The 27,911-nt window shown below is 41.5% G+C and overlaps 1 protein-coding gene and 1 non-coding gene across 3 annotated transcripts in view; both read right to left on the bottom strand.

Moving 5' to 3' along the window:
- The window catches only part of GASK1B (golgi associated kinase 1B), a 46,799-nt gene extending 20,210 nt beyond the window's left edge, over positions 1 to 26,589 (bottom strand). Inside the window, exons 1-3 of one of the 2 annotated variants that reach the window (XM_022582221.2) lie at positions 26,376 to 26,589; positions 24,496 to 25,638; positions 4,497 to 4,711 (exon numbers count right to left, since the gene is read on the bottom strand). In XM_022582221.2, coding sequence (XP_022437929.2) covers positions 4,497 to 4,711; positions 24,496 to 25,405 — 1,125 coding nt within the window. In that variant the 5' untranslated portion in view covers positions 25,406 to 25,638; positions 26,376 to 26,589. Of the gene's footprint in view, positions 1 to 4,496; positions 4,712 to 24,495 lie in introns of both variants that reach the window. The other variant, XM_089912492.1, reaches the window with a different exon arrangement.
- LOC115802558 (U6 spliceosomal RNA) lies at positions 19,335 to 19,441 on the bottom strand. The gene has a single exon (XR_004023025.2). It is a non-coding gene; the product is annotated as a U6 spliceosomal RNA (small nuclear RNA).
- Positions 26,590 to 27,911: the final 1,322 nt, after the last annotated feature.

Below are 27,911 nucleotides of genomic sequence, written 5' to 3'. Positions count from 1 at the left end.
CTGTGAAGCAAATTATTTAAATACAACACCTATGAAGCCAAACATAGCCTTTCATATAATGTTAAAGAGTCCAAAAGCACTAATGTGGTATCTGTCGCATTAAGTTCAGATGAGGAAACCAAGGCAAAGAGAGGTTAAGTAGCTTCTCAATGTTCAGAAATTAGTTATTGGCAATTGGAATTCAAACTTAGCAGACTGGTTCCAGAATCTCAGTTTCTAACTGTTAAACAGACTATATCTGAGGTCAAAAAGCAAGTTTTATACCTCCTAAATCTTCTTCTGTTATTTTATTTAATCTTTTGAAAGGAATTTGACCAAATCTTGGAAACTCAAATGCTCTCTAGAATACTACCCTTTGTCATCCTAATGGGGGAGAATTTTTATCCACTCAGTTCAGATACCCACGCTTCAAGAATAAAAGGTTACTTGTGCCTCTATCATATTTAACAGACCCAGTAAAATGCCATAGCCTTTGGGAATGTAGATTTTTTAACTGAGTGAAACAGAAAGAATGTTGTGTACAGAAAATTAACAACTGTGTTCTGTATTCCCTTGCCCTTGCCATAGCATCAGAGCAAGTGATTTCAGTTTGCTTCAGGCATAACTTTTCTAAGACTGCTCACAAAATCCACCCAGTATAATCCAACATATTCCCAAACACCATTTAAATAAGGCATATATTTGACTTTAAAATAAAAATTTCAGTGTAATTGATGAGAAGCATTATTGTATAAAAAATAACCACTTATTATGGTACTCATGAAAAATGGCCTAAGCTTGTTCATTTATTCATTTATTTGCTCAGTAAACATTTTCAATAAACATCTCTCTATAAACATTGTATGATGCTAAATATAAGAAGCAAAAAATAAATAAAATAAGATCTTACAAAAAATGTAAAATTTCTCTGGAGTAAAATCTATTAGAAAAGTCAAAAGAGGACTTCCCTGGTGGCGCAGTAGTTAAGAATCCACCTGCCAATGCAGGGGACACGGGTTTGAGCCCTGGTCCGGGAAGATCCCACATGCCGCGGAGCAACTAAACCCATGTGCCATAACTACTGAGCCTGCACTCTAGAGCCCACGAGCCACAACTACTGAGCCTGCATGCCACAACTACTGAATCCCGTGCACCTAGAGCCCATGCTCTGCAACAACAGAAGCCACTGCAATGAGAATCCCACGCACTGCAAGGTAGAGTAGCCCCCGCTCTCCGCAACTAGAGAAAAAGCCCGTGCGCAGCAATGAAGACCCGATGCGGCCAAAAATAAATAAATATTTTAAAAAGTCAAAAGAAAAACAACAAAGTAAGAAAAATTATTCGAGACATTTAGGGTTGGATAATAGCTAACTTTCATCACATAAAAATGTTTTTATAAATCAATAAGAAAAAAGTTATGGAATGCAATAAAAACATCAATGATTTGAACAAGCAATTCACAGGAAAAAACAAATAATCAATGTATGAAAATATGTTATCCTCAACCTCACTTGTAATGAAGGACCCGGAAATATATACAAGACCCCATCATCCTCCATAAAATCAGCAAAAACATTTATTAGTTTTCCACTTCCCAAAGTTGGTAAGAGAGAAGGAAGCAGACACTCTCGCACATTACTTGTAGAATTGTGAAACACTGCAACATCTAGAGAAAAATAGCCTTTGTCTGTGACTTTGGGACAAATAAATTCTGGATGAGTCAAAAATGTAAATCCATTCTCACAGATGCCACCCTTGTATATATAGTTTGATCTACTTTTGTAAATAGTGACCAAATGAACTCTTAACAGTCAGACTAACTTCTGATTTTTACATTCAGTGCTTTAACCAGAGCCAAAACTGGGAACTCCAGTCTTGGTGTCTTACCTTGGACGGTTCCAGGTTAAAGCCTTGCAAAGTTCTCATCCTCATGAATTATGGGGGATGAGAAAGACTCCTCCCTCTATTGCACCCTTACGAGATTATAATATACTATAAACATAATTTTTATATGCACTGGGAGACCTAAAAATTTGTGTGATTCACTTTATTGTGACATTGGCTTTGTTGTAGTGGTCTGACACCAAACCCAAAATCTCTCTGAGGTATGCCTGTATTTAGGATGCACTAAGTATCATAGGAACATTGCCAATCCATGTTCTTTTTCTCATGGTTTCCCCAACCTCTTTATCATTCCCAGCCTACGATCCCACTGGAACTTTCTCCTTCACTATTTTACGGCAAAAGGTTCTTCTTCTTTTGACTGCATAACAGCAAGAACTTATATTATTTTCGGCCAGCCATCCTTACATGGATCTATCTTTTTGTTTTATACAGTATAGTTTCCTACCTAAGTAATGTTTTAAAAATGAAACTTGGCGCGCAGCATTGGGATAACCATCTCATACTACTTCACTGCCCCTGCGGTGGTTTTCTATGGTTTAATGCACAGCAGATGTCGCACAAACACATCTTCATTGGTTGAATGATAGTTGGAGCTTCCCTTAACAGAAAGGAGAACGATAAAGACAGATGGTAGGTTGAGATTTAGTTGAAGGTTCCAAAATTAAAACAAATGTCACCAGAGACAACTTCTAACAGGGTTTGCCATCTAATCATTATAGGTTAGCTCTTCCGTTCATCAGCTACAAACCTCAAGGTCTATCCCTTCTCGTGGCTTCACCACAAGGTTCGTGAATCTCCTCTCCATCCCCCACCCCCACCACGGCCATCATCCTCAGGACCTTCAGCATCTCTGCTGACCACTCCCCATAGTGAATACCCTTACCTATTTCACCCTAGCAATCTTCTTCCATTCTCCACTGTATTGCTACTACATGTTATCATACCAACATCTTCCATTAAACTAAGAAAAACTTGGTAGTTGTTATGTAATAATAGTTAAAAATATGAAAAATACAGTTAGCCAAACTTGCTAAAATCTCTATTTGGGAACTTACTAGCTAAGTAACACCAAACAAGAGAGGTAACTCTTGAGAAACAGCTCTCCATGGCATTTCTGCACATCTTATATCAAGTTTTCTTCTGCACTATCTCCTCAAGGATGTCAGTATAGCAAACAGCCTTGGAAGATACAAAGGGTGTCTCCCTCTGGGGTGGAAGACAGATTTGTCTCCTGACCAGGATAATAAAGATAATGTCTCCTTCTGGGGCAAAGGCTGGACAGTTGTGTCAGCAGCCTCTTATAAGACTGCAGGTTTCCTCAGAAGGTACAAAACCCCACTGGGTGCAGCGTTCAGTGGGGCGACTCCGCATCGCCCCAGTGGGACCTGAGGGCAGAGGAACGTGAGTGATGAAGTCATTTGTCGCTGACCTGGGAGGCTCTTGTCTTCTGCTATAGCATCTATGGCTGGCTAACTTGTTAACTTGCAAGCAGGGTAAGACCTCAGACCCTTCACAGTTCTTGACAGGAACTTCTTTATGCCTTAGTTTCCCTACCTGTGCAATGGAAGAAGGCACGTACCTCAGAGAGATAGTGTGCTAATTAAATGGAATAATGAGCCTATACATATACGGAACCCAGCCTGAGTCTCACATCTGCCCTTTTCATCAGTATTTGGCGACTCCTTGCCAAACCAAGTGGCCTGCTCTCGGCTCAGTTCTCACTGGTGGCTCTGAGGCACAGACACCAGAGATCATCTCTTCTTCTCAAAGTTCCTAAACCCCAACCTTCACTAAACTGGTTTTCTTCCCATGTTTTTGTAGAAAGGCAGTCCTAAATTGCCACAAATATACTAATTAACAATACAAAAACAGAAAACCAGTTTTTCTAAGGTGGAAGAAGGGGAAGGCAGTAATTGGAATGAGGGGGTAGGGAGAGTCATGAGATCTTCATCACAAGGAGGTAAGAGTTATTAAAAAACCTATAAAACATCAAGTCACTCAGTTATGTAGATGGCCAATATTTATTATTCTCCAATGTCTAATCTTAATGACATATTTGCAAAGAATTACTGGAAAAAAAAACAGGGGAAATGGTGGCTGTAAGGTATGTGGCCAAGTGACCACTGAAACAGTGTGGAATAATAGATAAAAAGGCACTTTTACTGTCAACAGATCCCAGGATTTCAAGTCCCAGATTTTAGTAGTTGTGAGAACTTGGGTGAGTTACTTAACCTCAAAAAACTTTGGTTTACTTACCTCCCAAGTGGGGTAAGACTCTCTACCTTGAAGAGCTGTTGATGGGTTATCTCAGTAAATTGTATCTATGATGGGTATGACTATTCCATGAGTAAAATACTGAAGAATTACTTATTCAGAAATTAATATGAGGGCCAAGGGACATTTCTGAATATTTCCCAAAAAGATATAGCATCTTGTGATGTGGTACCAGGCTTGCCAAATACAACCTTATAGAACACCGGGCTTGCCAAATACAGCTTTTATAGAACTTAAACTCTGGCTTCATAAAAACCCAAGGTACAGGAAATCCCTTAGTGGCAGGCTTCTGTAAGTCTGCGTCAGTCTCAGATAACCACTTACTTGATTGAACTTACCTGTAACAAGAAATCAAAGAGAGCCATCTTGGACCATTCATGGTGATGTATTTCGGTACAGCCCCATTCAGGTTTGGGTACGCGGCCATTCTGCCAGCACTTCTGTTTCAGCAACTGTTGATAAGTTCCCCAGGTGAGCTTAACAGAAGAGTGGGTCTCATTACTCGTTGGAGACAAGGATGAGTCCCAGAGAATGAAAGGACATGGGCGGCCATCTATAGAATCCAAAAACACAAAAAAAAACACTTTTAGAATGTTACTGACTCAGTGTGTACTCTTGGATGTCATTCAGTCTTTCACAGCTTCACACTCTCATCTGTCACATGTGAGAGTTTGATTAGATGACATTTATGATCACTTTCCCTTCTGAATATTTACTATTTTTATACCTCAGTGATGCTTCCTGATAGCAGTCTTATAAGATGGAAAGTTATCGTTAGACAAGGAAAGAAAAGTTTTTTTTAAACGAGATACTTTATAGATGTGGCAGGAACAGGCCACTAACCACCAATAACTACGTCCTCTGGTTAATGTGGTTTTATTCCACATCTAAAAGCAGTCACCATGAAAAAAGAAATAATCCAGACATTTATAATTATCTATTCAGTGTCTGAGTGGAGTGGCTCTCTATTTGTAATAACAACCGTCTGATTTTCTGAGGCCATATTATGATGTCAGGAAGAAAAAGAATTTTTAGAAGTTGCAAATTTAAAAGTGAAATTGTATGTTTCGCACCAGTCACTATAATCTCCAAAGAAAGAAAAAGGAAGCAAGAGGGGTTTTTTTTGTTTGTTTTTCTGATAGAAACAACAGCACTTCTGGTAATGGGTCATTTATTCACATAAAACCTCACAAAGTGTATTTAAGCAAATGTCATTTCTTCAACTTCCTGTGCATAGAATATTTTTTCAAAAGAAATCTGTCACTCGAATGTTTTTGTCTCATTCTTGATAGTTTAGAAATTTCATTGGTCAACTGTACATTAAATGACACTGTAAGCTTAAAGCCAAAGCATCCCTCTCAAGCTCCCATGTCTGTCAAATAAAGTCACTGAAAGATGATGAAGAGCAGCTTTGCTTGTAACTTAAAAATCAGAATGATCTCTTGGGGAAAAAAAAAAATGACTAAGTCACAAAGGTCTGAAAAATCCCATTTAACTCATTCTTAACAGGCCTGGGCATTCGAATCCTCTGAAACTATTGCTGGAATGTCAAGACACATCACAGCGATTTTTAAAGCTCTTTCAAATGACCTGAGAGGTTCTCAATCTATAACTGTTTTTTGTTAAAGACTTTTATTTTCCCACCTTGCTTATTTGCCTTCATGTAGAGCTCTAATCTCTGGTCTTTAATGCAAGGACAGTCACTCCTCTAACCGCTCCTGAATGTGGTGTTACAATGACCTTAATAATATTAATAACATTCACTTACTCATTCTAATCACCTACATTCCAGTTTTGTTCAAAAGAAAAATCTTTCTCCTTTTAGCCTTGCAATTTAGGCCAGGGCCAGTAGCAAGTCGTTTAGATTGTGGAAAATAGGCCACAGTCACTGATGTACAATTGAAAGAAAAATAGACAAAGAAACATGAACCATATATAAAGAACTTAATTGTTATCTCTCTCCTTTTTACTTCCTTTTACTGTACTAAATGATTTGGGGCTGCTGGGACCCAATAATCTTCTTAGGTATTAGATAAATATAATGTTAAATGTATATGCTCCAAATACTATGCCAATTTAAAAAATAATAATAATAAATTCTAGGTAAAAACAGGCCATTATGTAGTGGGAGACACACATAAACCAGTGTAACCAAATACATGTAAGAGACACAACACAGTTTTCAAAGATATGGGCACTTCAGACTTCTAAATATCAACACCAAGAGGCTCTATCACTCAGTGTCTTTGGAACAAACTGATACACAGCTAGCACTTTGCATTCTCAGGGCTGGGAAGTATTCAAAGGGAGTTGAAAAACACTGAAGTTCAACAACACAAATCAATACACAAGACAGACAAAGCACCAGTTTCCTCAGTACACAAGGCCCTCAGAGAAATGAGGAAATTATGCACATAAACAATTGAAACAGTTAACTTCTGTGATGTTTTTCCTTCCCTTTAGAAACATTTGTTTCATATTTTAAAAGTAATTAAGAGTAAATCTACTCATTTTAGGAAATATAACATTAAAATGTATAGCTAAAAGATGACATGATAATATATATAGGAAACACTAAAGTCTCCACCAAAAAAACTATTGGACCTAATAAATGAATTCAGTAAAGTTTCAGGATATAAGATTAATATACAGATATCTGTTGCTTTTCTATACACTGAAAATGAACTCTCAGAAAGAAAAATTAAGGAAACAATCACATTTACAATCATATAAAAAAGAATAAAATATCTAGGAATAAACTTAACAAAGGAGGTAAAAGACCTATTTGCTGAAAACTATAAAACATTGATGAAGGAATTTGGAAATTATACAAAGAAATGGAAAGATATCCCATGCTCTTGGATTGGAAGAATTAATATTGTTAAAATGGCCATACTACCCAAAGTCATCTACAGAGTTAATGCAATCTCTATCAAAATACCCATGACACTTTTCACCGAACTAGAACAAATAATCCTAAAATTTATATGAAACCACGAAAGACGCCAAATTGCCAAAGCAATCCTGAGAAAAAAAGAAGGGAGCTGAAGGAATCACACCCCCTGACTTCAAACAATGCTGCAAAGCTACAGTGATCAAAACAGCATGGTACTGGCACAAAAACAGACACATATATCAATGGGAACAGAATAGAGAGCCCAGAAATAAACCCACACACCTTTGGTCAATTAATCTACAGCAAAGGAGGCAAGAAAATACAATGGAGAAAAGACAGTCTCTTCAATAACTGGTGCTGGGAAAACTAGACAGCTACATGTAAAAGAATGAGATTAGACATTTCCTTACATCATGTACAAAAATAAACTCAAAATGCATTAAAGACCTAAATGTAAGACCTGAAACCATAGAACTCCTAGAAGAGAACAAAGGCAGAACACTCTTTGACATAAATTGTAGCAATATTTTTTAAATCTGTCTTCTAAGGCAAAAGAAATAAAAGCAAAAATAAACAAATGGGACCTAATTAAACTTAAAAGATTTTACACAGCAAAGGAAACCATAAAGTAAATGGAAAGACAACCTACTACATGGAAGAAAATACTTGCCAATTATATGTTTGACAAGGGGTAAATATCCAACATATATAAATAGCTCATACAACTCAATATCAAAAAAAAAAACACAGATCGCTTAAAAAATGGGCAGAAGACCTGAATAGACATTTTTCAAAAGAAGACTTACACACAGCCAACAGGTCATGAAATGATGCTCAACCTTGCTAATTTTCAGAGAAATGCAAATCAAACCACAGTGAGATATCAACTCACACCTGTCAGAATGGCCAACATCAAAAAGACTACAAATAACAAATGTTGGTGAGGCTGTAGAGAAAAGGGAACCCTCCTCCACAGTTGGTGGGACTGTAAATCAGTGCAGCCACTATGGAGAACAGTACGGAGTTTCCTTAAGAAGCTAAAAACAGAGCTACTATATGACCCAGCAACTCCACTTCTGGGTATATTCCAAAGAAAACAAAAACACTAATTCTAAAAGATACATGCACCCCAATGTTCATTGTAGCACTATTTACAATAGCCAAGATATGGAAGCAATCTATGTGTTCATCAACAGATGAATGGATAAAGAAGATGTGGTATATGTACACAATGGAATATTACTCAGCCATAAAAAAGAAGGAAATTTTGCCATTTGCAACAACATGGATGGACCTAGAGAGTATGACGCTTAGTGAAATAAGGCAGACAGAGAAAGGCAAATATTCTATGTTACATCACTTATATGTGGAATCTAAAAATATAAAACAAACCAATGTATATAACAAAACAGAAACAGATTCACAGATACAGGTAAAAAAAACTAGTGGTTACCAGTGGGGAGAGGGAAGTGGGGAGGGGTGAGATACCGGCTATTAAGAGTCACAAACTACTGTGTATAAAACAAATAAACAACAAAGATATACAGTACAGGAAAATATATCTGTGATTTTTAATAACTTTAAATGGAATGTAAAACTACAGAAATATTGAATCACTATGTTGTACCTGAAGCTAATAAAATATTGTAATCCACTCTACTTCAATACAAAAAACAAATAAACAAACATAAAAAAATGTCTAGCCTAGAAAACAGCAATCATCTACAATCTCTTACCCTAGTAACCAGTTCTGTTATTCGTATATTTACATCTGGTATTTTCCCATCCCTTTCTTTCACGCATGAAAAAGTAAATTGTTTTTAGAAATTTAAGGAGTAGAGCTTATGGTTAGAGTTGACTCTAGAACCCAACAGACCTTTTGAATTCTGATCCTACTACTTCTTAGCTTTGTAACACTGGACAAGTTATATAACTTTTTCAAACCTCACTTTCATCCTCTGTAAAGTGTGGGCAATACTGTACCTTCCAAAACAAACTTTGTTAAACAGGATCATACGTTTAAAGTTCTCAGCCTGGTGCCTAACATATATGCATATCCTGGAAAGGTTTTGCTATGACTATTTTTATATGCATGCATTATACAATCACATAATTCATCAGCCTTCTAGCCCTTATTTGTTTATTGAACATCTACTATGTCTCAAGCACTATTCTAGGCCTAAAGCATACAGACATACATGCCAGGTTTTCAGTTGTTTGTTGTTCTGTGGGATTTTTTGCTTTCATAGAGTTTACATTTCCAGCAGGGAAAAGAGGCAAAAATTACACAAGGGAAATAAACTATTTGGAATCACCTTATGTATATAGTTTATCATAATTGTTTCACTAAATGTTACATTGCAAACATTTCTCTTACACTTAAATATTCTTAAACAGTCTCACTTTAACTGTGATACAATAATGTAGCCCAGTGGTCAGCAAACTTGGTCAAGGGCAGACGGTGTTTCAGGCTTTGAGGGCCATACAATGTCAACTAGCAAGCACTCAACCCCATTGTGATACGAAAGCTCCAATAAAACTGTGTTACACACCCTGAAATTTACATTTTTTGTAATTTTCAAGTGTCATAGTAGTATTATTGTTATTTGGATATTTTTTTCAACCATTTAAAATTGTGGAAGCCATTGGTAGCTCAGGGACCACACAAAACAGGCTGTGGGCTATCCCTCACCCACAGACTGTAGTGAATCAATCCCTAATCTAGTGTATGGGTTTATTGTGTTTCATTTACCATTTCTCTCCTTTAAATCTTAAATTTTTTTTTGAATGATACATTTTCTATTAAATGGTTCTCAAACTGCCACAGGGAGCTTTCAACGGATAGGAATAATTGGTTTTCAGTTAACATCCTCTGTTTTCCTCCACATGCATCTCCCCTCAGCAAAATATTCTGACTGCCACAGAAACACATTCTGTCCCGCCATGCCTGGCGTCAGTCACCGCAGGGAAAGGGGCTTCCAGAGAGCAGGGTAAGAGGCAGTTCTCAGGCTGAGCCAGGCTGGATGCCCTTCCTTCCAGCCAGCAGGTCTTGCAGAGTATTTGTGCACGTTGCCCAGGCTGGTTCCAGAGCTCAGAGCTGTGAGCAACTACTGTGAGGTGCATTCCACTTTGTATAAAATACGGCTGATAAGAGAATCAAATGAACCTTGATAGATCTGATGGGATGACAGAAAAATACCCTTTGAAAGCAGCAAACAGGTTAAAGCAACTTACCTGAAGTGTTTCAGAGATGAAGGGCGTTCATCTCTTCGCATTTGGATTTGTCAGAATGAGGCAGTACTGGGCTCTCTAGAGAAATCTTAACGGTGAAGAGAGAAAATTCTACCTGTCAGAATGGGGAGGAAGTGGGGTTTTAAAAGAAATGTGGGTGTTCATGTGAATTAACAGTTATATAACTGTCTTTTAAAAAATTGAGACTTGCCAGTAAAACTTATTTTTTCCAAAATCTGAATATCTCCCCTGAATTTTGATGTTCTCCCAAGTCGTTCTTTATTCAAAAGCACAAAGAAGACATTCTTGTGAGAAGACGAACGTGAAAATCCACTAAGAATGAATGCTCTACACAACCTCCTCTGCTCTGGTTTATCAGGTGCCCTTCACCTTGAACCAGTGACCCGTTTTGTTGAACTACAGGGGGAGTTATCAGTGAATGTCTGCATCTATCACTGGGCAAAACCAAGTAGAAACATCCTGAGCTCTGAAATCACAAGCCTATTTTATCACATGGGCCAAGTTCCAAGCTTCTCGTGAACAAGACAAAAAAGAAAGTGACAGTTCAGCTCAGAGCCCTTCATTAAAAATAACTCCAAAACCCTCTAAAGAAAACAAAGACCGGCCAAACCTTGAGGCTCACCTTTGTTATGGGAAACAAATTCTGTCATGTTCCATTGCAACTTCCAATGCATTGAAGGAAAACTTGAATGCTGCAGCTCTCTAATCTAAAAGCAAGTGTTGATGTGGGCGTACCTCCACGGAGAAGGTAGCAGGTGTCTGGTTGTTAATGATCCCTTAAGTTCTATCTGCTCTATTTTTCTACGGTGCCTCTCACAGTAGGGTTCTGGCGATTCAAAGTGGAAAAAGCAGGTAAGATCTCTTGGCTTAGGGATGGCGAATGTGGACAAGTCAGTCAATGTGAGGGCGGGTGAAATAGGATTCTGTGACAGTCTGGCCGGGGAGGAAATGTGGAGGATAAGATGCTCAGGCTTTCAAACATTGTTAATTCACTTATTCCCAAAGCACATATTTACCATTGTCCCCCAATATCTGGACGCATTTGGTTCCTGTGTTTGGGATAGAAAGAATTCAGAGTGAGGCATACCAGAAACAGAGGCCCTGCAAAATCCCAGTCCCAGGCAAGGCCTGGGCCACAGCTGGGAGTTTAGTGGAAACAGACAAGCACGCGTGTAATGACGATCAGGTTGCGTGTCTGCCAGTTGAAGAGTGTTTTAAAGGCACCAAGTGAAGGAAGGACTAAAATAAAGGCTGAGCTCTCAGAGCCAAGCCAAGCAATGAAGAACTGCCGGGCCCCAGCATAGCGAAATGAGCAGCTATGGCCATGAACAAGAAGAGCCATGTCTGAAGAGGAGCTGAGTGCGTGGGTGGAAAACCAAGTCACCAGTGTTGATTCTACACTTGACGCTGCATCTCTGGTCTCCACAGGACTCAAGACCAGTCCTCCAGCCACCCTGACTGAGGCAACGGGCTCCCCAAGGCGTGAAAAGTGTGAGATCCAGAGACACTGAAAATACGGCACTGTCAGATATTAAAAAGAATCAACCTATATTAGGTTTTAAAAGGGGAAGGTGGCAGAGAAGCAGAATTCCATAGATTTTACACGTGTAGATTCCATGCAGCCAACCAAATCCTCAATACAAGGGCTTGTCTTAGGAATCCAATTTCTGGGTGATTTAGGAAACCGTTCTTCCAACAAAAATAGAAATGTATTTAGTTACTTTCTTAACTGTTTCACTAACTGGTTTTCTTGAGGTTGGACTGAGTTAAAATAATCTCCACGTTTCCTCAAGCATTAGCTAAGCATGAAGCACTTGTGACTTCCCTCTGCCACAGAGGATTGAAACAACCCAAACCATCAGCTCTACTTTAAAAGCATACGACCCAGCAATCCCTCTACTGGGCTTACACCATGAGAAAACCATAATTCAGAAAGAGACATGTACCACAATGTTCATTGCAGCACTATTTACAATAGCCAGGACATGGAAGCAACCTAAGTATCCATCAACAAATGAATGGATAAAGATGTGGCACATATATACAATGGAATATTACTCAGCCATAAAAAGAAATGAAATTGAGTTATTTGTAGTGAGGTGGATGGACCTAGAGACTGTCATACAGAGTGAAATAAGTCAGAAAGAGAAAAACAAATACTATATGCTAACACATATATGTGAAATCTAAAAAAAAAAGGTTCTAATGAACCTAGGGGCAAGACAGGAATAAAGACACAGACGTAGAGAATGGACTTGAGGAACGGGGAGGGGGAAGGGTAAGCTGGGACGAAGTGAGAGTGGCATGGACATACATATATACACTATCAAACGTAAAATAGATAGCTAGTGGGAAGCAGCCGCATAGCACAGGGAGGTCAGCTCGGTGCTTTGTGACCATCTAGAAGGGTGGGATAGGGAGGGTGGGGGGAGATGCAAGAGGGAGGCGATATGGAGATATATGTATATGTATAGCTGATTCACTTTGTTATAAAGCAGAAACTAACACACCATTGTAAACCAATTATACTCCAATAAACATGTTAAAAATAAATAAATAAAAACAAAGCGTCCTTCTTTGTTCTGAACCTTTGACTAATGGATGGGAACTTCTGCTTTCTAGGTCTGCCCTGGACTTCCGCTATAAAAATGGGAGCTCCCAGACACTTCCTGTCTCAATATTCCCTTTAGAAAAACAGGAACCGACCTTGACTTCAGAGGGTCGTGATGGTGGAGTCACTGCCAAACTCCACAAACATTTTGCCAGTAAAGTCTTGGTTACATCAGGGGGACCTGGTCCTGGGCCATTTAATGTTGATTAAGGTAGATGAAGAAGCCATGAATTCCTGACTGGAGTGAGCTTCCTACAGTCGAAAGCTCATCACATCACCTCTCTTCTTCAGACCCTTCAATGATTTCTCATTATCTGCGGGATGAAGTCCATGTCCTTCCATAACATAAACCCACCCACTCTCCACTCACCACCGCCAGCCCCTATTCTCCTTTTTCCAGAACGGTTTGCAGTTTCCACGCACACACTCCCTTCACAAACTTCTCACACATGGGTTCTCTCCACCCTTCTGTACCCACCCACAGTGACTTTGAAGAGCTAGTCTGACATTACTGCTTCTAGCACCTTCTGCAGTCCCCCTACCCACCCCCCCTACACACACATCACTCTCTATGCCTGCAGGCTTCCCTAAACATACCTCCTGGAGGTCTTTACCCTACCCGTCTTTGTTGTTTTTTTTTAACATCTTTATTGGAGTATAATTGCTTTACAATCGTGTGTTAGTTTCTGCTGTATAACAAAGTGAATCAGCTATACATACACATATATCCCCATATCCCCTCCCTCTTGTGTCTCCCTCCCACCCTCCCTATCCCACCCCTCTAGGTGGTCACAGAGCACCGAGCTGATCTCCCTGTGCTATGCGGCTGCTCCCCACTAGCTATCTAGTTTACATTTGGTAGTGTATATATGTCCATGCCACTCTCTCACTTCGTCCCAGCTTCCCCTTCCCCCTCCCCGTGTCCTCAAGTCCATTCTCTACATCTGTGTCTTTATTCCTGTCCTGCCCCTAGGTTCTTCAGAACCATTTTTTTTGTTTCTGTTTTAGATTCCATATATATGTTTTAGCATATGGTATTTGTTTCTCTCTTTCTGACTTACTTCACTCTGTATGACAGTCTCTAGGTCCATCCACCTCACTACAAATAACTCAATTTCATTTCTTTTTATGGCTGAGTAATATTCCATTGTATATATGTGCCACATCTTCTTTATCCATTCATCTGTCGATGGACACTTAGCTTGCTTCCATGTCCTGACTATTGTAAATAGAGCTGCAATGAACATTGTGGTACATGACTCTTTTTGAATTATAGTTTTCTCAGGGTATATGCCCAGTAGTGAGATTGCTGGGTCATATGGTAATTCTATTTTTAGTTTTTTAAGGAACCTCCCTACTGTTCCCCATAGTGGCTGTATCAATTTACATTCCCACAAACAGTGCAGCAGAGTTCCCTTTTCTCCATACCCTCTCCAGCATTTACTGTTTGTAGATTTTTCTGATGGCCATTCTGACCAGTGTGAGGTGATACCTCATTGTAGTTTTGACTTGCATTTCTCAAATAATTAGTGATGTCAAGCATCTTTTCATGTGACTCTTGGCCACCTGTATGTCTTCTTTGGAGAAATGTCTATTTAGGTCTTCTGCCCATTTTTTGATTGGGTTGCTTGTTCTTTTTGATACTGAGCTGCATGAGCTGTTTGTATATTTTTGAGATTAATCCTTTGTTAGTTGCTTCATTTGCAAATATTTTCTCCCATTCTGAGGGCTGCGCTTTTGTCTCATTTATGGTTTCCTTTGCTGTGCAAAAGCTTTTAAGTTTAATTAGGTCCCATTTGTTTATTTTTGTTTTTATTTTCATTACCCTAGGAGGCGGGTCAAAAAAGATCTTACTGTGATTTATGTCAAAGAGTGTTCTGCCTATGTTTTCCTCTAAGAGTTTTATAGTGTCTGGCCTTACATTTAGGTCTTTAATCCATTTTCAGTTTATTTTCATCTGTGGTGTTAGGGAGTGTTCTAATTTCATTCTTTTATATGTAGCTGTCCAGTTTTTCCAGCACCACTTATTGGAGAGACTGTCTTTTCTCCATTGTATATTCTTGCCTCCTTTACCAAAGATAAGCTGACCATATGTGCGTGGGTTTATGTCTGGGCTTTCTATATTGTTCCATTGATCTATATTTCTATTTTTGTGCCAATACCATACTGTCTTGATTACTGTTGCTTTGTAATATAGTCTGAAGTCCTGGAGCCTAATTCCTCCATCTCTGTTTTTCTTTCTCAAGATTGCTTTGGCTATTCGGGGTCTTTTGGGTTTCCATACAAATTGTGAAATTTTTTGTTCTAGTTCTGTGAAAAATGCCATTGATTGTTTGATAGGGATTGCATTGAATCTGTAGATTGCTTTGGGTAGTACAGTCATTTTCACAAGGTTGCTTCTTGCAATCCAAGAACATGGTATATCTCTCCATCTGTTGGTATCATCTTTAATTTCTTTTATCAGTGTCTTATAGTTTTCTGCATACAGGTCTTTTGTCTCCTTAGGTACGTTTATTCTAGGTATTTTATTCTTTTTGTTGCAATGGTAAATGGGAGTGTGTCCTTAATTTCTCTTTCAGATCCTACCCTTCTTGTAGGACAGGCTTGGTTAGCTGTCTCTTGCCCTCAAGCTGGGAGCCCTGTGAGAGCAGGGACTGGTTCCCAATCATCTTTCGTTCTCCAGCTCCTGCCATAAGTCCCGATCAAAGGAAGCATTCAACAATGTTGAGGAATGAATGAGTGAATTTTTCAGAACCCCCCAGTTTTCACCTCCAGCCCTTAGGTTCTAAGCAACGGTCAATGGGCCCTGAACAAACGTTTGGTTGGTGTGACCTCCTCGTAAGCGGTGACGCCACTGCCAGTCCTCACTCTAAGTGGTTAAGAAGGGTCGAGACACTTGAGAAGTAGAGGTGGGGGCAGGGGGGCTTCCAGGCCCTCCTTCTGCCATCCACCACCATGTCTCCATAATCCTCTGAGACTCGGGAATGATGAACACGGGGGTGGTGGAGACACCCCTGCCTCACTCCTCCTGACGCCAAATCACCATCATGAGAAGGCGGACATTTAAGGCGTCGTGGCTGCACTCGGGAATCAGACCGAGAGGCTGCGGAGGCAGCGGGTTTCCATGGGGACGCATGATTACGCCGCCACATCCACCGAGGGTCCAGGTGATGTGAGAGAATAATGGTGATGGCACAGACAGTGATGAGGGGAGCCTGGCGGGCCCTGCCACCCACGTATGCATCCCAGCCCCACTGCATACGACCTGGACATATGCTAGTCTCTGAGCCTCACTTTCCCCACAGGAAAGCTGTCCGAGAACAGCTGATGTGCGGGACTGTTGCGCGGTTTGGTGAGATGCTGAATGTAAAGCGATTCGCCCTCCACAAACGGGAGAGACTGGGACCCTCCACCACCCACTCCAGGCACTTTCTTTACATGGCAATTTGAGGTGCCTGTGATTTAGCTCACGTGAACATCAATCTAGAGAAACAAACTAAGGAAATCTAAGGCGATAGATCACCAAGAGCTGAGTCAGCTTAGAAACTGAATGAAAATAACACACAGCAATCACTGCGTGTTCCTGTGCAGGGGGGACTGTTAGGGATATTTTATCTGTATCGGCTCACTGCATTCTCACAAGTCGATGAGGTCAGTACTGTTATCAATACCGTTACACTCGAAGAAATAAGGTAGAAAGAGATTAAGTGAATTCACCCACGTCACACAGTAGAACCAGGATTCAAATTCAGGGCGTCTAGACTGACAGTCATTGTGAAGCTAAACTATATTCCCCCAAATTTATACGTTGAAACCCCACGCCCAGCACCTCAGAACGTGACTGCATTTGGAGAAAGAGCCTTTGAAGGGGCAACTAAGTTAAAATGAGGCTGTTATGGTGGCCCTAATCCAATCTGACTGGTATCCTAATGAGAAGAAGTTTGGACACACTGAGAGACAGGAGGGGGATGGACCACAGAGGAAGGAGTCTATGAGGACACAGTGAGAAGGCGGCCATCGTCAAACCAAGGAGAGAGACCTGGGAAGAGACCAAACCAGCCGACACCTTGACCTTGGACTTCCAGCCTCCAGAACTGTGAGAAATAAATGTCTTCTGTTTAAGCCGCCCATCTGTAGTATTTTGTGATAGCAGCCCTAGCAAGCAGATATGCCAGTCCACAATCTGAACTGCAAAGCTCTTTGAATTAGAAACTATACAGCTCTTTCCCCATGTTTAGAGTCACAAATAGAAACTAAATGCTGTCAGTGACAACCAAATTCGACCGAAACGTCAATATTTGCCCATTAACTGAGGTCAGCACCTGTGTTGTCCTTAAACCCACCCAGAGATGGCAGCAGATTCAGTCCCAATGGAAAGGTCATGACCTTGGGCTCAGGCTGGTGCTGAGTGAATCTTGAAATCAGTGGCTATAAGAAGAGTCCCTCCAGGCCACTGAGCTGTCACACGGTCCAATGGTGCCAGCTCCAAGGGGGACAGGGATTCTTGACTCTTTTGTCCACTGATGTAGCCCCTAATGACTAGAAGAGTGGCTGGCACATAGCAGGTGCTCAACAACTATTTCTTAAAAGAAGAAAAGATAAATATGATGCTGTAGAAGGGAATAGATTGCATGGAGCTGAGGAACATGCATCTTTCAGGCTGTGAGCACCGTGGCAACTACTAGCCACTGTCCCTTCTATCCCAGCCTCGTGTGAGATCTGGGGACACCTTCCAGAGACACAGCAGAGAAGGTTCCCCAGTTCCTCCAGTTTACCGAAGAAGGTATGTAGTGAGCAAACAAGACAACAGTGAAGCCCAGCACTGCTTGCAGCCCATGCTCAGTAAACTTTTGTTCACTTATGAATGTATTTAGTTGACCAGCTCAACTTGATCGCTAAAGAATAATACCCTTAGGGCTTTTCTGATAAAGAACACAATGTGCTCTCCATCCATATTTTCAGAAACAAGACATGATTCCTATACTCCTGAGTCAATATTTTAAGAAAGTTTGCACCCGTGTCCAGGACTTCTAGGATTTTGAAGTCAGTGTGTTTCCAAGTTGTGAGGGCATCTGGGTTATTCTCGTAACTCCCTGCAAAATGCCTCTGTCCTTATCTGAGAGCCTGGGACAACATGAATTGTGCAGCTGCCACTCCCCTGCTCCGGCAGCCATACCGCCAGCGTGCAGCTCACAGCACTGCTCGCATGGACTCGAGAGGAGAGAGGAAAGTACCCGCTGTATTTCTCCTGCTCTATGATGAGACGAGGCAGTACAAGTCAGAGAGCAGTAAGCACATTGGAATCTACACTGAATTTAAATGGAAGTGGGTGAGGGGCCTGCAGTTTGTCATCCAGGCAGCCCTGACACACAGCGTTCCTGGAACGAGGCTACCTGATCCAGTTTGACAGCTCTATGGCCGTAAAGCGGCATCCTAAAAATAAAGCACACATAATGCATCTCCCACGCTGGGCATGAAAAACAGCCCGATGTTTAAGTGCTACCAAAATGGTAGTCCTTGGGGTTCATGTGCATCTCTGTGCAGACTGCTGGGGAGCTTGGCCAAAGTGCTCAGTGGAAGATCACAGGGGGGCTGGGGTTCTTCTGCTCTCTACATAGACAGAGTCTGCTTTGTCTTGTCTTAGATACATATTTTTAAATATTTTGTTTAAAAAAGTATTTAAATGTATCAGTATCACATGGTGACCTCTATCATGACTGATGATTTTTGCAAGGACGGTTTGGCAGAAAACATACTAATACATTCAGTCATATTTGCATATACACGATTGTTTACGGTAAAACAAGAAAATCTGGGAAGCGTTGGCTTGTATTTAAACAACCACAACAGCCCTTGTAGCTGTGCTCAGGGTAGTATGGCCATACTTCCTTTGAGTGAAAATATTAACAATGTTAAGTGGTTGAGTTGAAAAAAGAAGTTAAATAGAAAGATTGGCATAATGGTAAATCAGAAATCACCATGTTAAAATTTGCACATTGTTGTCACTATCCCATGATTATATCAAGTTATATTTGAGAGGTAATGTAGGTTAAGAGAAGCAACATGAGGATACTTTAGTATCAGACAGAACTGGGTACAAATTCCACTTCACTGCTCACTAGCTATGCGTCCTTGAGCAAATTTCACACCTCACCAAGCCTCAGGATTCCCATATATAAAGTATCAATACTATTTGCTGTGTGGAATTGTTAAGTAATGCAAGAGTCAAATGACAACAAATGCAGCATAGACACGCTGTGAGGCATAACACTAGGTTCTTTGTAAGTTTACAACTGAAAAATACATCATTATTGCAAACATGGATTTCTTTACAGGGCCTCTGATGCTATATTTCAATTCACTTCTTTTTTTTTTTTTAAACATCTTTATTGGGGTATAATTGCTTTACAGTGGTGTAAAAATATGGAACGCTTCACGAATTTGCGTGTCATCCTTGCGCAGGGGCCATGCTAATCTTCTCTGTATCGTTCCAATTTTAGTATATGTGCTACCGAAGCGAGCACTCAATTCACTTTTGTATTTCCCACACAGATACGCATAGGATGAGACTCTGGTCTAGTGGTCATGGCTGGATTTTGTAGGGTGGTACCCTCCTGGCCCTCCCTACCTAATTACAACCTTGTCCTTCTCCAAGTACAACCTTCCCATTTTCTGGGATATCTTTGGAGTGACACCTGTCAGAAAATGGTCCAGTATACAGTTCAGGGCCAGTAAACCTGCTAATTTCATATATATATTTTTGGATTCAAGGGGAGTCATCTAGAATTCAAGTTATACAACCAAGAACCTGTCCCAGAGGAACCTGAGCTAGTGGCTCTGGGCCGATAGGATCACCTGTGTCAGTTTTACAAACAAACAAACAAACAAACAAATAAATACCTGAAGATGAGCTTTATCATTGGGACCTTTTGTCTTTGGACTGGATGAACAGAAAGTTCATCTGAGAGGCTGGGGCAGACATATCATTCAGTCTCAGCCTCTGACACTCTTTTACATCTCCCTTTGCATCATATGTCTCCTTTTTACAGCCAGGTAATTCACATGACTTTCAGCAAAGGTATTTAATTACACTGGGCCTCTACTTACACATCCACAAAAGGCCTCTCGTAGAGTACCCACCTTATAAAAGTTTAGGAGGATTTATTGAGATAATAGGTGCATGGTACTTAAAACAGTGCCAGTATATGGTAACATTCAATATTACTCTTGCTATGGTTACAGTTGTTGTCTCCTTGAGACATAAGAGGTCCCCATAGCCCATATCTGTGCAGCAGTACACAAGTCATCAATGTCTAGTTGTGTTAGATAATCAGGTATACAAATAGGTCGTGGTGATAGAGAATGAAGACACACCTTAAGGACCCCCAAAAGGATTTGGTGAGGAAAGCAGATTGATAAAGAGGAAAGTCTTGGAAGTTACAAGACAAGGGCTTGAATTCTTTCTGGACAATTAACTCATTGTATGACCTTGAGCTGCCTTCTTCTTATCTTTCTTTCTTCTCAAAATTGAGGTAAGAAAGTATCTCCTGCATAGGTTTCTTTGAAAGATTAACTGCGATAAGCCAAATATCCATATTCGACTCACAAGAGACTAGCGATGTTCTTGGTACTGAGCATGAATTTATTTTCACAAACATTCATCAAAAGTCAGAGAACAGAAACAACACTTAAGGCAGATTATTTACAGGACTGGCTGACTATCCACTCTCCCAGATATGAAAAGATCTCCTCCCAGACCAAGCCAGATCATCAGAGAAATGCATACCTAAGCTGAGTTCTGTTTTTCCTCCTATAGAAAACTCATTATCAAATTACATTACAGAGTGAAGCCACAGACCATATTATATTGATGGTCCTCACAAGAACAAGCTCCATAAACCTTATTATTTGCATAATACAGAGGCTGCCAAGGATATTTTTCTTTACCTTTTCAATGAGTTATTTATAAGAATCTCAAGGAGAAATCCCAGCCTGGATTTGGGACTAAAATGGTAGCACTTGTCCTGAGTTTTTGAAGCCAGAAGCAAGTACAGATTTACTGTTTGGAGTCAGTGAAACAGACCAAAAATGCATTCTTGCATTCATTCAAAAATATTTATTGAGCAACTACTATGTGCCAGACTCTCCACTGGGATCTGGACATTCAATGATGAACACGACAGGAAACGTCTCTGCCTTCACAGATCTAGAGCGTAGTGGGAAAGAAGAGATGATTAAATAAGCAATTATAATTATACAGCAATGATATAGAATGAGCCAGAAACAGATGCTGAGTAACAAGATAAGATCTATCACCCCCTTAGGTACCTAGGGAGGCGCAAATAAAGCTAAGCTTGGACCAAGAGAAGACTAGGAGGACCCTAGAGGGAAGATCCACACATCTGTGGAAATCAAGGGAAGAAAGACACAAGTCAGGAAAAGACTAGAGGTAGGTGAGTGAAGAGAGATACTGAGAACCTAAGACTGTTAATCCCCTACCATGACCAGAACTGATCTATTTATGTACTTTGCATCAGTACAATGTCTCCATGAGTAGAATTATATTGTGTAGGGTGCTCATAACTATAAATCATGTCCTAGCCTCCTGAGGAAACTGGTCTGATTTTATGACTCTCAATAACTACATTCTAGTAGAAAGTATCAAAGAGAGAATAAAGAAAGTTCTGGTATTACTTGAGATACAGTCTTAGGTATTTAACTCATCATATTGAGAGTCATGTCAATACAACCTTGTTGGTTTCTTTCCATTATCACTTACTTCTGCAAAGAGAGAGGAACACCAATCTACATTGGAATTATAAATGTCTCCTTCAAATTTAATGCAACTGCCTTCTTCATTCCCAAAGATGCTGGATATTCAGAGAACAGAATTAAACACCTAAGAGGTACCCTGACACCAAAACGTTTAAGCCAGCAGGAGAGCTAGGTTTTAGTCCTAGCCCTGTCACATGAAGAAATGGTATGTATCCAGAGAAAATTCTAATTCGAAAAGATACATGCACCCCAGTGTTAATTGCAGCATTATTTACAATAGCCAAGACATGGAAGCAACCTGAATGTCCACTGACAGACGAATGGATAAAGAAGATGTGATACATACACAATGGAATATTAGTCAGCCAAAAAAAGAAGGAAATGATGCCATTTGCAGCAACATGGATGGACCTAGAGATTATTACACTAAGTGAAGTAAGTCAGACAGAGAAAGACAAATACCATATGATGTCACTTACATGTGGAATCTAAAAAAATGGTACAAATGAACTTATTTACAAAACAGAAACAGACTCACAGACATAGAGAACAAACTTGGTTACCAAAGGGGAAGGGGAAGAATTAGGAGTTTGGGGTTAATAGATACACACTACTATATATAAAATAGATAAACAACAAGGACCTACTGTACAGCACAGGGAACCATATTCAATATCTTGTAATAAACCATAATGGAAAAGAATCTGTAAAAGAATATATATATGTATAACTGAATCACTTTGCTGTACACCTGAAACAACACAGCATTGTAAATCAACTAGACTTCAATTTAAAAAAAGAAGTGATAGGTGAGGCTTGGAGGCTATACGAGTAACTCAGTGAACATGGAACCTCATGTGCTTCGTGTAGTAACACCAATAGCAGTATTTATTGAAGATTTACTGTGTGTCAAGCACCAGGTCTACGTGTGTTCCCTGTATTAACTAGCGACAAACTCATGAGGTGGGTACTGTTGTCACTTAGAGCTGAGAACATGAGCGTTTCTGGGTCACAGGTTGGTAAATTCAAACCCAGGGGTCCAGCTCCAGAGCCCAGGCTCCTAACCACTACTTTCCTCTCTCAACTTCCGTCCAGGAGCTCCCAGGGAAGCTGGAAGGACAGATCAGAGTACCATGCCTCAGGATACATTCAAGCACGCATCACCTCTTCTCAGGGCCTTTATGACGTGAATGAACGGCAAGGGAGCCTTCCAGGGGGACCCTCTGCCCTGCTTGGTCCAGGAGAGGCTCCGTGTGTGCCTGCTTCTCCATGCCCACCCGCATACTCCCTCTCTCCAGGGTGCACCTGTCTGGACAGAAGTGGTAGCGTCACCTAAGCCCAATGGCTAAGAGCTGACGTTTTGAAGTTTGCTGGGCCTGGGCGCAAAACCCAGCTTAACTATTAACATGAGGCCAGTTACTTTGCCTAAATAAGCCTCAGCTTTCTCATCTCCCAAGTGGAGATAAGAATCGCACCTACCTCCTAGTACTGCTGCGAGAAACACAGGAGTCAAGATGTATAGAGACTCTATGTCTCAGGCAGCATAGCGCTTAGCAAATAGTGAGCACCCTCTAGAAATGAACTTGTATCACCATTTGATAGCATGCCTGAGAGGCTTTCTCACATCAGCATCATACTGGTGGAAGACTTTGTGAATTTGAGGCATCGAAACACAGCTGTGAATCTGCAGCACTTAGCCACGAACCAAGATGAGTAGGGAATGCCAAGTCTTTCTAAACAAACCAGTAGTACTTCAAGAAGTACCCATTCTAAGACTAAATTATACCCCTGAAGCCATTGAAATGCAGTTTGGCTTTTGGCCACTCCCAAGGCTTTAATCCATTCCAGTCCAGACTCCATGGGAACTGGGCTGAAATGCTACGTTTTGTAAGGAAATAGCCTTTGAGCTTATAATCTCTTTGGGGTCCATTTTAGCCTCTTGGACCAGCCTGGGTTCAGAGTGGCAACTTCTGGAATCACTCTGCTTTCAAACACAGCCAAGGACCCACCCTACTTTGTGTTGGAACGCTGGAATAGCCTTAGGATTCAGAGAAAATCCTTTCTGTGGCATGAGCATTGTCACACACCAGCCCTGACGCCTGCAGCTGAATCGGCAGGCTGCACACCCCAGAACCTGCCACAATGTTTGTCACCTGACGGCATCTCTCGGCACTCAGGCTCAATAAACCATAGTCATGGACTTGGAGAAACCACGTGGCTGGTCGGTATATACACTGAACAAATCACCTCTTTTGGCCTCATTTTCTTTGTAAACTAAAGCGGTTACGTCCATCGTGAAAGATGAAGGAGTCGAATCTAACATGGTCTGGCTCTGGGCCTCTTAAAAAGATTCCATCTGCCGAAGAAAGATAACCCTCTTTGCCTTTATTTTTAAAAACTTCCAGTGCGCAGGATTCTACTTACTTCCATACAAACCCAGTTACTAATATGCCTGACTGTCAGCAAGCTCTTTGCCTCCACCCCGGCTCTCTCTCCTGATCACACAATTGCCACTGGCTTTCATCAGATGTGATAAACCTCCGGGAAGCGCGGCGAGGGAAACGGAAAGCACAGATTGCACAGCGGGGGCTTCTCTCGCGTGTGCAGCACAGCATCGCCCGGGCACTCTCGTGTCCTCCCAAAGCTGAGAAAATCGAGGATGCCAAGCATATGGAAAGACGCGCTGCTGCTGTCCAAATGGGAAAGGCGGGTGGAGAAAATCATTTAGAAAAAGAGGCTGAGGGAAAAGAGAAAATCAAGCCCAATCCAACAGCTGCAAACAAGAAGCCCGGGAAACGGTTACCTTGGATGAACTCGGATTTCCTGCTTACAGAAGGCAGGGTCCGGTTGAGTCCCAGGATCCTGTCCAGGTGGAAGGCAAACACCTCGCTCATGTCCAGAGGCTGCTTGAGCAGCCCGCAGGGGCTGGGGCCGCAGGCGGGCCCCGCGGGCTGGCCGGTCCCCTGCAACACCAGCAGGCGCGCTCTGCTCCTGGGCCAGGCCGGCTGGAGACCCGCCACCGTGCCGTCGGCCAGCAGGCGCATCCGGCCGATGTCTTCTCCGCTCAGCCACGACGGGGCGCTCTCGCTGTAGATCCTGATGTTGCTTCCCTCGGCCCGGGGCAGTTGCACGTCTGCGTCCCCACCTTGCGCTCCCACACCCTGCTTCCACCCCCAGGGTCGCTCCCCAGCCTTGGCCAGGTTTCCGCCCCAGACGTGCCCGGGCACTTCAGCATCAGCTGCTCTTGCAGCTTCCTGAGGCCGAAGGGACGGTCCGACCAAAGCCCGGGGTCCCGGGGCCTGAGAAGCCACCGCATACTTCTTCCTGCGCTTGGGTTTCACGGTGCCGCGGATGCTGGCGGGCTTGCTGCGCTTGGAGCGCAAGGTGATGTACACCACGTTGGGCTGCAGCGTGGTCCCATTGCCCTGGGACTCGGGAGGGGCCAGCGTGCCGTCCAGGGGTATCTCAGGGAAGGGGGCCTCGGCGGTGGCCCGGCTCCAGTGCGGCCCCTTGCGCGCGCGCCCTCCGTGCGGGGCAGAGGCGCGCCCCACCTGGCTCACCAGGAAGCCCAGGTAGATGGCGCAGGCCGTACCCAGCAGGAGGTTCCTCCTGGTCCTGGGGCGCCGGCTGCTCCAGAGTTTCCGCACCCTCGGGACGCACAGGGAGGAGAGGAACCAGTTTATGAGTTGCCCTGGCTTGTCCGGACAGCTCATTTCTGAGCTTCGTCCGCATGCTGCACAGAGTTTAAAGTCTGCCGTTGGCTCCTTCTGGCATGATGCATGGTTTGCTGAACGCAGCTGTCGCCTCCACTCAGGTGTCTACGTGGTCTCCAGTGGGTCGAGGAGGAAGTTAAGGGCTGGTGATGGAGCCGGGCAGGTTTCTGACACTGGCCACAACAAACCTTCTAAACCCCGACAGCCTCCCCGAGGAGAAGTCTGGCTAGTTCCTGGGAATGAATGGAAACAGAGCGAACTGAGTCACAGTCTCAAACTCGGTCAGTTCCTCCAGAAGAGGAAAGAAAAACGCGGAACCTTTTCCTTTCATCACTATCACCACGAAATGATTTTTTAAGTGAGGTTTAAAAAAAAGTAGAAACAAGATAGATGTATAGATTTAATATTCAGTTTCAATTAGTGAAAACCAACCACCAAAATCCAAGACTATTTTATAACTTGTAGTTAGAGTCATTTAATTTGATCCTGAAGGAAAAGCATTAAAATTGGACAAATCCAGGCTTTTCGTTTTGAAATTCAGAAATAATTTAAGAAAAGTAACCACAGGTTTTAGAAATCTGTAGCTATCTTCTATTTATTTTTAAAAGTCCTGCTTTAACTAATCGGACAGAAGCACCAAGTATTAACATTCAAATTCAGAAACATATTCTCTTAATCGTATGGTACAGTCTTTTCTTCATAATATATTCCATTATCTTACTTTAAGGGTTATCGTAATATAAAGGCATACATGCCCATGTATCTTGGAAGCAATTACATTTATTCAGTCACACACACGCACACACACACACAGAAACACACACACACGTAAACACAAAACACACATCTAACTGCTTTTTATTCCTTTTCTTTTCACCAAAGTCAGCTGAAAGAAGAGAACCAAAAGCCCTCTAGCTCTACTTTTTCACATTATTAAAAAGAAGAACTGGTAAAAAGCAACCTTACTTACACAGCTGGCCCCGTGCTTGGCCCCAGGAAGAATGCAATCCCTGACTCTAATGCAAAGAACTATTAAAGGCTGAGGCATGTAAGTAGAACATATTTCATGGTCAAGAGTGTTCCACATTTCAAATATTTCAGCTCTGCTTTCAAAGCTCCCTTGAAAACTCCTGATTGCAAAGCAAAACGGGTACTTGTTCACTGGCTGCTGACAACCCACTTTTAAGATGTGTAATGGTTTCTTTTTTTTTAATATTGTAAAAAATAAACTTTAATTTTAAATTCTGGAGAAAAAAAAAAAAGCAAATGCCGTATTTTTCCACTTATTTTTAACTCCTGGGAGCCCTCTAGTGTCCTGTATGGAAACAGACTCAGAAGTGTCAGTCTTTTTGGTGTTAAAAAGCATTAGAGAGTGTTCGCTTAGCAGCAGTGAAATAAACACCTCATGAGGTGAATGCATTCACCTCTCTGTCCATCCCAGCCACCGGGGATTAGAGCAGCAACGTTGCCAGGGACTTACCTTTCCATCCTGGCTGTGTCCAGAGTAACATTGGCCTCCCACCGCTTCTGAGAAGAGAAGGCCCAGAAGTTCATAAGAAGGCAAGAAAGGGTTAATGCAAATGAGGGAGAAAAAAGAACAGGCCGATAAGAGTACACATCGGTGGGAAGAGACATTTATAGTGTGCCGTTGCTCGGTGCAACAGTTCACAAAAAGAAGTTGTGGATTCTCCCTGATTGGAGGTTTCTTTTAAAAACAGGTTAGTGATTGCTTTAGGTGGCTTGCATGTCCGGGCACAAAGGCAGGGGTTGATGACCTCCGGGTCTCACTTAGACTTATTGTTTTTGCTTCTACAGCAAATAGAGTCTAGAAGGCACGCAGGCAGGCAGGGGCCAGGGAATGTTTTCCCCACAGGAAAAGAAGGTTGTTATAGGGGGGTGGGGGCAAGGAGTGGGAATTAGAGTATGGTGTGTAATTGTAAAAAGACTATATTTAACAATACGGAAAAGATCAAGGCATTGGAATATGTGTAGAAGGAAAGGATAAACTTCCAAGTGATCAAATACCAAAAATTATACTAGAACTGTTCCTGTAGCACTCAAACTCAGACCATTCTTCCTAGAAGCACCCATAGATTCTGGCTAAACTGCATGAGAACTTAAGCATCAAATTGATTTCCTTTGTTCTCCAATACTCTTTTTTTAATTTTATTTTATATTGGAGAATAGATGATTAACAATGTTGTGTTAGTTTCAGGTATACAGCAAAGTGATTGTTATATATATACATGTATCTATTCTTTTTCAAATTATTTTCCCATTTAGGTTATTACAGAATATTGAGCAGAGTTCCCTGGGCTATACAGTAGGTCCTTGTTGGTTGTCTGTTTTATATATCGTGGTGTGTATATGTTAATCCCAAACTCCCAATCTATCCCTCCCTACCACCTTCCTCCCTGGTAACCATAAATTCATTCTCTAAGTCTGTGAGTCCGTTTTGCAAATAAGTTCATTTGTATCATTTTTTTTTTTTTAGATTCCACATATA

Source organism: Delphinapterus leucas, chromosome 5, assembly GCF_059928025.1.
Source record: "Delphinapterus leucas isolate spDelLeu-1000000601 "Yukka" chromosome 5, BTC_Dleu_Yukka2, whole genome shotgun sequence".
Lineage (NCBI taxonomy): Eukaryota > Metazoa > Chordata > Mammalia > Artiodactyla > Monodontidae > Delphinapterus > Delphinapterus leucas.
The sequence above is the reverse complement of the archived record's forward strand: the minus strand, read 5'-3'. Positions and strand labels throughout refer to the sequence as shown.